Source organism: Aquila chrysaetos, chromosome 17 (genome assembly GCF_900496995.4).
Source record: "Aquila chrysaetos chrysaetos chromosome 17, bAquChr1.4, whole genome shotgun sequence".
NCBI classification, from domain to species: Eukaryota; Metazoa; Chordata; class Aves; order Accipitriformes; family Accipitridae; genus Aquila; species Aquila chrysaetos.
The window spans coordinates 22,048,776-22,060,883 of record NC_044020.1 but is presented as its reverse complement, the minus strand read 5'-3'; the positions used below and the strand labels follow the sequence as shown (position 1 = coordinate 22,060,883).

General features: G+C 46.5%; 1 protein-coding gene across 4 annotated transcripts; it reads left to right on the top strand.

Annotated features, from left to right (window-relative positions):
* Positions 1–882: 882 nt before the first annotated feature.
* LOC115352409 (killer cell lectin-like receptor subfamily G member 1) lies at positions 883–11,652 on the top strand. 4 transcript variants are annotated; one of them, XM_041129528.1, is made up of 7 exons: positions 883–986; positions 5,468–5,589; positions 5,990–6,296; positions 7,327–7,425; positions 8,530–8,681; positions 9,163–9,266; positions 10,870–11,652. In XM_041129528.1, exons 3-7 carry the CDS (start codon positions 6,056–6,058, stop codon positions 10,979–10,981), a joined length of 708 nt encoding a protein of 235 aa, XP_040985462.1. In that variant the 5' UTR covers positions 883–986; positions 5,468–5,589; positions 5,990–6,055; the 3' UTR covers positions 10,982–11,652. The 4 variants fall into 4 exon arrangements, with proteins under 4 accessions (XP_040985462.1, XP_029896406.1, XP_040985461.1 ...); XM_030040546.2 differs by lacking the exon at positions 883–986 and having other exon boundaries at positions 5,058–5,589; XM_041129527.1 differs by lacking the exon at positions 883–986 and having other exon boundaries at positions 5,058–6,296.
* Positions 11,653–12,108: the final 456 nt, after the last annotated feature.

Here is a 12,108-nt window from a genome sequence, read left to right as displayed (position 1 = left end):
GACAGAACATTAAGCACAATGGTCTGGGGAAGGAGACAAGTATGCTTCTGTGCAAGTCTTCTAAGCAAATAAACTGGAGTTCTCTGAAGGGGTAAATAAGCAGGTGTATATCGGGAAATTAATACACATAATTCTGATATTCTTGCTGATAAGGGATGTTTTAAGTGGATGCCGCCTCCAGCAGCTCTGGGGCTCAGGAATTTCTCCTGCCCGGCCACTGGAGCCCAGACTGGTGCATCTGAGGTCCTGGGAGGTCCCAGGCTGAAGGACACATCTGCTGCTTTCCCATTTGCAGGTTCAGCCAGTACCAAAAGCTGAGCTAGTATCCCAGACACACATGCACGCACACAAATACCCAACACTAACACTGCTAGATAGACAGATGGCCACAGGCAAGACAATGCCTTCAACGGCACCTATGGATAACACTACCAGAACTCACACAAATGTTAGTTAACAGACAGCGCAGTCCCCTTCCTCCTCTCTGGCTGCTCAGGATTCACTAGTGAAGGCACACACACAATACTCTAGGTTCACAAGCACACGCACGCTTTCATGGACCCACGAGTACCAGCACAGCACCTCTCCATTTGACACCCCTGCCCAGATCCCAACCTCTCTTACCCACCCCACACATTCCCTACTCACCAGCGGGTCCAGCTCAGTTTGTGTCTCTGTGACAAAAATTATTATTATTATTATTATTATTATTATTATTATTATTATTATTATTATTATTATTGCTATTGCTGCTATTATTGCTATTATTATTGCTATTATTGTTATTGTTTTTATATTATATTATAATCCTCTTTTACATTTAAAGGCTCCTTGTTCGATGACTGTAATCAAGTGGATGCTGTCACCTTCCACATAGCCTTACGGGAGCATTTTTGTGTCAGTGTGAGCAGCAGCAGTTTGATCAGTTTCCTATGATTAGTACTTCAAAATTCAGTACATGGAGGAGAGGCATGGGGCTTGAGTAGGTAAGAAGAGAATATTTTGATGTGGAAAGGCTATAGCAGAGCTGTTGCCACTGTAGAAACCTTTCATTACTTTTCACCTGAATCATTGTAACAGAATGAAAGCAATTAAATATTTGTACCACAGTCAGGTCATGATCAGCTGTTCCTTTCTTTGTTGCACCCATAGCATGTATGTGATCCTGCACATATGCAGCTGAGCTGCAGCTCTAAGCTCTTCACCACAACCTGTCTTCAAGATGTGGTGAGGAGATGGGAGCAGTACTGTACACTGTGGTAATGTACACTACAAAAAAATGTATGCTGTTCTGTTTAGATGAGTTTATGTGCTGTTAATTGTATTTCTGTATTTTTATGAGAAGTCTTGAGTCTGAGAGAACCAAAAACCAGAGCAGCAAACCCCCCCCCCAAACAAAAAAACAAACCAACCAGAAATGGATGTGTTTTGCTGAAGTTCTTAACCTATGGACATATTGCAAAACAGACCTATCTGCTGAGACACACAAAGAAATGGCATTATGATATATATCGCATCGTGGAAGAGAAGCTCTCAGAGCTTCCTCATTGCCTTTCCTCTTAATCATTTCTTCCTATGAGCAATATATCAGGCAACAAAGCTTTTTGTGAAGCTAATGCTTCCTGTCTGAAGCTAGCGCCTTTAGAAAAAGCAGTTCCTGTAAACTGGTGTTATCTTTTCAAAGTGTGGATTTACTGTGGTTTATTTTTTGCAACAAGAAAGAAGAGCCAGATACAAGCTGAATTGTCTGTGAGGGTTTTTTGAATGTGTACTTTCTGCACAGGTATACTCCAGCTCCAAGTTGGAGGACAGCATTTAGTTTGATTAGTTTTGTTTTAATAAGTTTAATTACTTATGTTTTAATAAGTTTAATTACTTAATTTCTTATACTGAATTATAAAAAGGAAGTCTTTTATTGAATTTAATCCCACATTCTGTATTTATATGTTTGATACATCCGTGTTTTAAATGAAGAACATCCTGCCCTAGAATATGTTGTCAGCTGCAGCAGCACAATGAAGAACTCAGGGACACGGGGGCAGAATTTAGATCCAGCTTGCTGGGGAGTGTGATGTTTGTGTCAAAAATCTGCCCACAAGGAGCCACAGACTTGTAAAACAGTGCTAAAGTTCTTAACCCAGTCAGTGTCATCCTTATGTGATTTCTGCTGTATGCACAGTTGATTCTGATCTTGTGAGTTATAGTGCATGGTGTAATTACTAGGAAGAACTGTACCAGCTTGGTTTGCCCCCAGAGAGATGTTTTACATTATAGTTGCTCATGCACTGTCTGGATGAGTTTGGAATATCAAAAGCCACAGACTCCTAAATTTTTCTATGACAATGGGTCAGCAGCATCCTGCAGCTCACTCCTACAGAACTGTCCCTGAAGCTGGCATGGAGCTGCCAGCCCCTTGGACCACGTGGCACAAAGTGGAGTGAGGGAGGAGATCTTTGGATGTGGAGGCTGGGAAAAATCTCTTTTAGACCTTATCAACAGCACAAAACAGAGCAACCTAAAGTCTGTTTTAACTAACTAAGCCCAAGAAGTCCCTTCCAGTAGCCAAAGATTTATTGTATTTATTGTATTGGAAGGCAGGGCAGAACCTACCTGCCCATCCAAAGCCGCTGTAGAGGAATCAGATGTCTGTTCCATTCAGCCTTCATCTTCTTCTCTTTCATACTGAAATTTCACTACTTGTCACAGAATAGTTGAGATTGGAAGGCAGCTCTGGTGATCATCAATGCCCTGCTCAGAGCATTGTCAACTAGAGCAAGCTGCGAAGGACATTGTCTGGTTGGCCTTTGAATATCTCTCTCCCAGAGAGACTCTACCACCTCTCTGGTAAACCTGTTCCAGTTTCTGACCGCACTCAGAAACTTTTTCTGACTGCACTCAGAAACCGCACTCACTTTTATTTAAAAAAATAAAAAAATGGAAAAAGCTTTGATTGACAAGATCCCCCTGAACCTTCTCTTCACCAGGCTGAACAGTCCCAGCTCTCGCAGTCTTTCCTTGCACGAAAGATGCTTCAGTTCCTTCACCATCTTAGTAGCCCTCTGCTACTTTCTCCACTAAGTCCATATGTTTCTTGTACAGGGGAGCCCAGAACTGGACACAGTACTTGATACATGGCCTGACCAGTGCAGAGTAGAGGGGAAGGATTACTCCTCTCAGTCTGCTGGCAGCTCTCTGCCTAACGCAACCTAGGAGGCTGCTGGCCTTCCTTGCCATGAGGGCACATTGCTGGCTCATGTTCAACTTGGTATCTTCCAGGAACTCCCAGATCCTTTTCCGCCAAGCTGCTTTCCAGACAGTTGGCCCCCAGTGTGTACTGGTTCCTCACCAGGTGCAAGACTTTACATTTACCTTTATTGAAATTAATGAAGTTCCTCTCTGGCCATTTCTCTAACCATGTCCAGGTCTCTCTGAATGTTGGGACAACCACCTGCTGTATCAGTCACTCCTTTCAGTTTTGTATCATCTGAGAACTTACTGATGGTGCACCCTGCCCCACTGTCAAGGTCATTAATGAAGATGTTACACACTACTGCATCCAGTATTGACCCCCGGGGCATGCTTCTGGTCACTGACCTGCAGCTAGACTTCATGCCGCTGGTCACAACCCTCGGACCCAGGCCTATAGCCAGTTTTCAGTCCACCTCACTCTTTACTTACCCAACTCCATACTTCATCAGCTTGTCTGTGAGGATTTTGCAGGAGACAGTGTCAAAAGCCTTATTAAAGTCAAGATAAATTACATCCACAGCTGTCCCCTCATCCACGGAGCAAGTCACCTCATTGTAGAAGGCTATCAGGTCAGTCAGGCATGTTTTCCCCTTTGTAAATCCATGCTGACAAGAAGGTGATTGCCTTCTTGTCCTTCATGTGTCTGGAAATGGTTTCCAGGATTAGTTGCTCCATCAGCTTCCCAGGGGCTGATGTCAGGCTGACTGGCCTGTAGTTCCCTGGATCCTCCTTCTTGAAGACAGGAGTCACATTTGCTGTCTTCCAGTCTTCAGGGACCTCTCCCGGTCACTATGACCTTTCAAAGGTTATGGAGAGTGGCCTCGCAATGGCATCAGCCAGCTCCTGCAGCACTCATGGTGTGTCCCATCAGGGCCTGTGGACTTGTGTGTGTACATTTCATTTAAATGCTCCCTAACATGATCCCCCTCCAGCAAGGATAAGTCTACCTTGCACTGGACTTCCTCATAGTTTTCAGGGACCTGAGATTGCTGAAGGCAAGTCACACCAGCAAAGACTGAGATGAAGGCGGCACGGAGTCACAGAGTGTATCACCCTTTTCTATGTCTTTGTGACCAGCTCCACTGCATATTCAGCAGCAGGCCCACATTTTTCCCTAGTTTTTGTCTTGCTGATGTACCTGTAGAAACATTTCTTGTTGCCCTTCACATCCCCCATCAGATTCAAATCCAGGCGGGCTTCCTATCCCCATCCCTGCAAGTTAGGGATTCCTCCTGCGTCACCCGACCATGCTTCAACCTCTTGTACACTTCCTTTTTATTTTTGAGTTTAGTCAGGAGCTCCTTGCTCTTCCATGCAGGTCCACTGCCGCCTTTGCTTTGTATCCTGCTCATTGGGATGGACTGTTCTTGAGTTCAGAGGAGCTGATCCCTGAAAACCAACCAGCTATCCTGAACCTCTCTTCTCTCCAGGACTGTCTGCCATGGGATCCCTGAAAGCAGATTCCTGAGCAGACGAAAGTCTGCCCTCTTCAAGTCCAGGGTTGTGATTCTGCTTTTTTGGGGTTTTCCCTTCTTTTCAGGATCCTGATCTCCACCGTCTCATGGTTACTGCAGTCAAGCCTGCCCCCACCCTTTACATCCCTGACCAGTTCTTGTCCATGTCCTTAAAAATAAATTGGGTAAGAAGAAAAAGAAGGGAAAGGAAATGAAGAAAAGGGAAGGAAAGTATTTTTATGTTTCAAAATTAAATATTATGTTGCTGGTAGCCTATAAAGTAAAAACAATTATGCAAATGTTCATAGAATTACGTCTCCAAATTTTTATTAATTCTCAGAATTAACGAAATGAGTGATTTGTGAAGTCCTCTTCTGTTCTGAAGGTACTATAATTTCTGTTTTCCATCTGAAGTCAAGTCCCAACCTATCTGTAAAGCAAGGGCGAGCAACTTTTTCTACACAGACCAAAGAGTTGGGTGGAAAGACTGATATTGTTGGACAGATCAGAGAAATTGTTCTTGTAGGAAAAGCACTGGCAGTACAAGCCTATGATTTTAGTAATGGATTCTACAGATTCAACTTGTTCGATGTATTCTGTTGCTCGGTGAACGTGATATTACAATTAGCTCAAGCAGAGTTTTGTGTGACCATGACAGGAACAGGTTTTGCAACTGTAACTCTGAAAGGGTAGAGCTTTGTGCTGTGTAAAAGAATGCAAGTTTCCTGTGTGGGTCACCACAATACTTTTTTCTCATCTCTCAGTTGCCCTGTTTCAGTCTGATGTTAATGATCACTTTGGCATCCTGCAGAGTCACATATGGAGACCAGGACAGATGCACCACCTGTTCTGCTATTACATTTCAGCTTCCTCCTGTGGAATTAAGGTAAACCGCCCCAATTTTCTTGTCCAAATGCTCAAAGGACTTTTGTTTTTAAATCAGTATGTCTCTGACATAGATCAAATGCATCTGTATTGCTTTTATTGACGGTGCTTGCAGTGAAAGAGAGAAATGCGTTCTGTAAGTTGCCCCACTACAATTACCCATGTCTATCCATTTCCTACATAAGGAAATTTAATTCCTCATCTTTGTCATCTCAGTCAAGACTAAGTTGCTTACTTATATTAGTTGATGTGCAGAATGCTAGATAACTTCACTTGCCTGCGAAAGCAACATCCCCTGTCTAACATTGACCTACCTAGTATCCGTCACAGAAGCAGTTTAATCACAAAAGATAGAGCTCTTCATGAGCTATTGTCCTTGCTTAAATGATTTTGTATTCCAGAAGGCTGATTTAGGACATCATTCCTTCTATGTATTACCCTTCCGCTAATATGGTCTGTTGTTCGAAATGATTCCAAACTGCTGGGAGGAAAGCTCTATTGACCTTCAGGGAAATTCAGATCCAGACCTGGACTTTGCAGTTAACTGGACTTCTAAATTTCAAGAAAAGCAAAGTAAAAAAAAGCAACACTTAGAAGCGTGTGACGGGAATATTAAGGAGCACATTTATCTGAATGTGAAACACAGCGCTTCTTCCAAGAAACTGATGATAAGACAAAGAACAGAAAAGAAGAACATCACGAACAAAGGTAAAGTCTGTTAATAATGGGAAGGATGTATGCACTACTGAATAAATAGTCTAACAGATTTCATGTCTGAATTAGAGATTTGCATTTGTATGCTAGAATTTTTTCTTTTCTATCCTGCTGTCTGAAGTTGGGAAGGATGGGCAGTTCAAGGCATGTTAAATTTGGAGACTTGCAGCTCCAACAGAGTAAGTAATGTGTGATCTAATAATTTCTGTTGGTGCCGTATCAAAACAGTCATTGTATTTGGACTCCTCTTCAGACGTAATCCTGAGTTGTGACTGATCAATAAGCCCCTACAATGAGAGAAGGCTCAAAGGAGGTGGGCAAATGCAATGTACCCATAAAGCATGCAGTGACTGAATATGGCTGTCAGAAAGTTGAATTTAACATTAAGGGGACCAGAGAGAAACCTTTTTTTAGATTAAAAGTTGTATCAGTTGAGTGGATCAGCTGGTTGTGTAAATTTTTGTCCATGAGTTAATCAAAAGAGTGCAAATGTCTTCCTGAGTTAGCCAGACCAGGATGGGGGGAGTGTATACGTGGCTCAGCCTAACAGAGTACAACTGCTGAACAACTGACAAAGAGAGCTTTGAAGAGAGCAACAGGCTTGAGCTGCTTAAACCCACATATTCCTTCCTGGTGCCACTCAGCGTTGCGATGGTGAGCATATCATAGAGCTTAGCAATGAGAATCACATTTGTATTGCGATTCAGCTGTGTATTGAAATTGTTATATTCTGCTAAGTGTGATTTGCACTTCTGTTGTGCTTTCAACATATAGCTGTATCATTCTGCTAAATCAGAATCTCATGCAACATCAGGTATCTTCAAATAAGTAAATTTGGTATTAAACATTAAATTATCCATGTGTGTAATATTGAAAAGGACCCTTTCAGAGAGTATTGGACTCTGACATGAGTGCAGGCTGAGGTAAACAGACACTGCAGTTCAATATAAGTTGTATTTTTAGAGCTGATCCCATTGAGAAAGCCTCACCTTTCTCACATTTATGTTCTTTTTCTTCTTGTTAGATTCTCCTGTTTCATGTACTACCTGCTGGAGTATTGCAGTGATTCTAGGGATCCTCTTCTTGGCATTGCTGGGAACAACAGTGGGTTTTATTATCAAGGGTAAATAAATGTCCTCCATTGAAAATATTTGATTTGAATTTAGAACTTTGTCAGGGAGCAAAACAGAGCTCTTGAAATCTCAAAGGTCCAAGGAGAGCATGGAAGTACCTTTTCTCTCTTAAAAAAGACTTGCTGCTTTTTTCTGAGATTTTTAAATGTTAAACTTGGTCTAGTTAGACCTGCCCTCAGCAGGAACAAGAAAGTAAGGGGTAGAAAGTATCAAAGATGCCTTTGAAAGGGGTGACCGGGTAGACTTCAGTGTGTAGCAAGCACGCCGTGTTGTGTGCTCAGCACTCAGGACCGTTTACATCCTGACAAATACAGCTCTAGGCTGGAGGACATAACCTGAAGGCCCATTTCTTTTCTGTGGATTTGGAGATCAGTGCTGTAGAGCAAGAGAATGAACGCTGAGGTCTTCAGTGGCCATCCATGGGCCAGTAGCACCAGCTGCTCTCCTGTTTGGAAGGAAAAGGAGGGTGCTTCAAACTGCAAGACTTCCATGACTAGCAGCTGTTATAAAATGATTCCTGTTCCTAGGAAGTTTAAGCCTTTTGACCAGTTTGCCATGAAATGTTACGAAGCTGAGGTTCAGGCAAGTGTAGCAGTCAGAAATGCTGCTTGTACAAAGCAGCAGTACTTCAGAAATGGGCTACAGATGTGCCCTAGCAGCAGCCAGCGCTAGCGGCGGGGGCTGTATGGAAATGGGTGACCTGCCACAAACCCGTCAGGTGCCAGGGCTTTGCCTTTCCCGTTGGACAGAAGGAAACATGGGCCAAAGAGGAAGTTTATATGGAGAAGACAGAACAAAAAGGGGAGGGAAAAACAAAAAGGCAAAAACACTGGGAAGGAAAAGGAAGGTCCCAAGAGACCCCTACACGCTCTCCCACGTGTTCCCGTCTGGCAAACGGGTGCCCTTCACAGAGCCCTTCAGAGACTCTGGGGTAAGTAACTACATTGTCTTTGCCAGTCTCAGAAGAGCTCCAGGGTTGGCATTACAGTAGCTGTGCAGAATCATTTTCTGGAGAAGGTGTATTTGTGAAATGTGTTTGTAATGAACTAGGCTATGACTATGAATGGGAAGAGAGACGTACGATTGTTTTGCAGGCTGTGCATGTCCACGCTGCCCTGAGCAGTGGATGGCCTACAGAGAGAGCTGCTACTCCTTCTCCAAGGAGAAGAAGGACTGGAATTCCAGCCGGGAATCCTGCCGGGCACAGGGAGCTCGTCTCCTGGTGATCAGCGATACCAGCGAAATGGTGGGTGCCTTTGCAGTGGCAAGGGCAGAGGGCCTTTGCCATGCGGGATGGTAGGCTTACGGGGGAGCAGGTCCAAGGCGCTGTGCTGCCCAGCTCTTCCCCTCTGTGAGGAAGAGAGAGCGTGGAGGGACTTTGCAACGCGCTGGGACCCACCACCACCTTCCTGCATCGGGCAGAAGCAAGGCTTTCCCTTGGCCTCTTTGCAAGAGGGACTCGATTCTCTCTGCCTGCCGGCACTGAGCTTGTCACGGGCTCAGCCCTCAGACCCCACAGTCAGGGGAGCTGCCTGGTACTCCGAAACACTGAGTCTCACAAAGCTGGTCCCTGTAGGAAGGAAGGGCATGGGTGTTCTAAGGACATTTGAGAAATGGCCCCCAAACTCCCTCTCTCACACAGCGACCCTTTCTTTCCCCCTCAGAACCCAGGACTTGACTGGGTTTCTTCGAGTCCACTGATCTCTCTGCCTCTCCATCCCTCCTAGGACTTCTTCCAGACGATGCAAACTGAATTGTACTGGATTGGTTTGAAGAATAGCACTGGTGGTGACTGGGCCTGGGAAGATGGCTCAAAACTGAGTGGCAAAAAGTGAGTATGGTATTTCCTCTGTATTTTTGGATAAAGGGCTTGAGATCCTTCCCCTGCCCTTAACCCTTTTACATGAAATATTCCATCTGTAGTTGATGGAAGTCGACCAACAATGAACAGAGCTGCTAAGGGATGTTCAGAGTGGCCACAGGCTGTAGCAGCTCCAGAACTAAGGGGTTCCTCCTGCCTGGCTGCTGGAGCCCAGTCTGGTGCACCCAGAGACCTGGGAGTCTCTATCCCAGGCTGACGGACACAGCTGCTACTTTCCTGTTTGCAGGTTCAACCAGTAGTAAAGCCGAGCCAGTATCCCAGAGACACAAACACGGACGCAGACACACATGCAGGTGAAGGACTCTGGCACAGCTGGCTGCCACAGACAAGGCGCTGCCTTCAGCAGCACCCACATGTAATGCCACCAGAACTCACATAAAGCACAGCTATAGGCAGCTAAGTCCCCTTCCTCCCCTCTGCCTGCTCGTCTCGCAGGCACCCCGCACCTATGGGACTCCCACCAAATACCAGCACGGACCCTCTGCCCACCTGATACCCCCTGCCCAGAGCCAGGGCCTCCTGCTCGCCGGCTAGCGCAACTCAGAGCTCGCTAGGGAACTGCAGAACCACAGCCCACGCAGCCCAGGCTGGGGGCAGACGCGCGCGTTCTCCCCCCAGCGCCCGGCACCGCGTCCCCTCGCAGGGTGCCCCCGGTCGCTGGCACCTCGTCCTTACGGCGCCGGCCCGCGCGGGGCGGGGGGCGAGACCGCAGGGGCAGGGGGCGAGGGAAGGGCTTACGGAGAACCGGGACGGACCGCGGCGGGCAGCGGCGGGGCTGGGTCAGGCGAGCGCGGACCCGCCGTCGGCAACGGCTCTCACGCCACCCGCGCCTCGTTAGACCCTCTCCTCCCTGGTCGCCCCCCTGCCCCTAAACTTTCCTCAACAAGTTCTGCACAGTCCCTCAGCCCCCCCCTCGAGCATCCCAACTCCTCCCGTTCCTCTTGTTGCCCCCTTCTTGGCCGTTGCAAAGCCCAGGGTGTCCCTCTCCGAAGCTGCGCCTGGAGTTTCTTAACGGCCCGTCAGTCTGTGGCTGAAGACTTCTGGTCTTTGCCATTGCCTCTGCTATTTCTTGTGCACCAAGTTTGTGTCTCTGTGGATTTCTGTTTAATCATTTCCTCCTTCTTATCCCCTTTTGCATTGAAAATGTCCTTGACTGGATAACCTTAATGAAGCAGAGGCTTTCACTTTCCATGAACCCACACAACAGGTTTAAACTTGAACACTTGATACTTTCTGTCCCAAGGTCTCCAAATGCCTTAAGTGGAACAGCAAAAAATCCTCTGTGGGACAGGACTTTTCTCTCTTTAGTGATGGGAAATGGAGAGCCCAGAATGAGACTGGCTAACTGAAAGTCTCACGGTGAGCTCTGGGTGTAGCAAGCCCCACTGCCAGACCTCCTCTGTCCCAGGATGGGTCTTCCCTGACACAAGGTCACGAAGTCCATGCAGCGAGTCTCCTGCCTTCAAAGCTGTAAGGTGTTCTTCCCCCAGCCAAAGTGGGGATCCCTCTCTAATGTTTCCCTGCTTGTGTGCTCCGTCCGTGTCTCCCACAGGGTCCTGTCCAACAGCCCTGTGCAGAAGTGCGCCGGTCTGCTGAAAGGTGCCATCCGTGCTTCCAGCTGTGAAATCCTTGCCCCATGGGTCTGCGAGAAATCTCTTCAGTGACCTCTGTGGACCTTGTGGACCTTTGGAAAGCTGTGCTAATGCTTGGTCCCTCTGAAGGTGACTCAGGAAGATTCTCTGGGAGAGTGCCTGGCTGTGCTCCTTGCTGCTGTGACACCTGCCTTAGTGCAAGGAATGAATGTAGCTGCAGCCAAAGCCCTGGCATGAGCAGCCGGAGGTCTGAGTGCTGCTCCCGGCTCCACTCAGGATCACACCGGTGAGGTTCTTATTCATAGCCATTGGCTGGTGACAGACAGTCTTCAAAGTGGTAGAGAAGGGGCAGGAGAGACTTCTCTAAGTCTCTCTCAGTCATTTTCAGAGATACTTGAGCACTGTCACTGGAATGCTGTCCTGGCATCAGAAATCCTAAGGAGAGATGGGATTGTAATCTGTGAGCTCGTGCAAACTCTGGGCTGATTTCTCTCATGTGAACGTTGGTGTCATACACCAAGGCTGAAAACTAGCCTGAAGTTTGAAGCAGGCCTGCTTTTGCAAGTGGTTGAATCAGATGATATCCAGAGGTCCCTTCTAACCCAAATTCTTCTGTGTTTTTTGTTTGTACCTGGAGAAAACTGGAGCATGGCACCCAGTGTTACATTGCTGTGTAACTAGCTGGGAAGGAGTAAACCTGCTACCCTGCTGAAATGAAAATAAATATGGGTTGCTTCTAACAATTTTTTCAGTGGTGGCTTTTTCTGTTTTCCTCCCCAGCATCACTGTTTAGCACATTGGGTGATTGATAAATGGGCAGAAAGTAAGCTAGTGGCAGGAGCAGAGGCAGGAGGGCAGGGGGTGAAACACTTTCTTTGCAATAACACTGCAGAAGAGCATCTCCTGTTGCAGAGGACAAGATACAGCTACAGCTATTAAACAGGTTCCTACCCCAGCTCTGCCTGAGGGATTACAGACTGACAAACTTACTTTTGTCAGTAGCCAAGTAAAGGCAGCCTCTCATCTTCTAGACCCTTTGTCCTAAGGCCCACCCGTGAAGGTGCCCTCAGCCATGGTTCAAGCACACTGCACCATACCTTGACTGAGTGGTCTCTTTGCCCCATGCTCCAAGTTTCCTCCAGAGCAGCTCTCCCCGTAAAGAACTGCTGCTATACTCCTCACCCAGCACTTCTTCCCAT

Excerpts from the sequence above, each read along its gene's own strand:
- LOC115352409 (XM_041129528.1), top strand. The coding sequence starts at position 6,056 with ATGATTCCAAACTGCTGGGAGGAAAGCTCTATTGACCTTCAGGGAAAT. Across the intron at positions 8,682-9,162 it reads TCAGCGATACCAGCGAAATG|GACTTCTTCCAGACGATGCA; the intron begins GTGGGTGCCTTT and ends CATCCCTCCTAG. Across the intron at positions 9,267-10,869 it reads TCAAAACTGAGTGGCAAAAA|GGTCCTGTCCAACAGCCCTG; the intron begins GTGAGTATGGTA and ends TGTCTCCCACAG.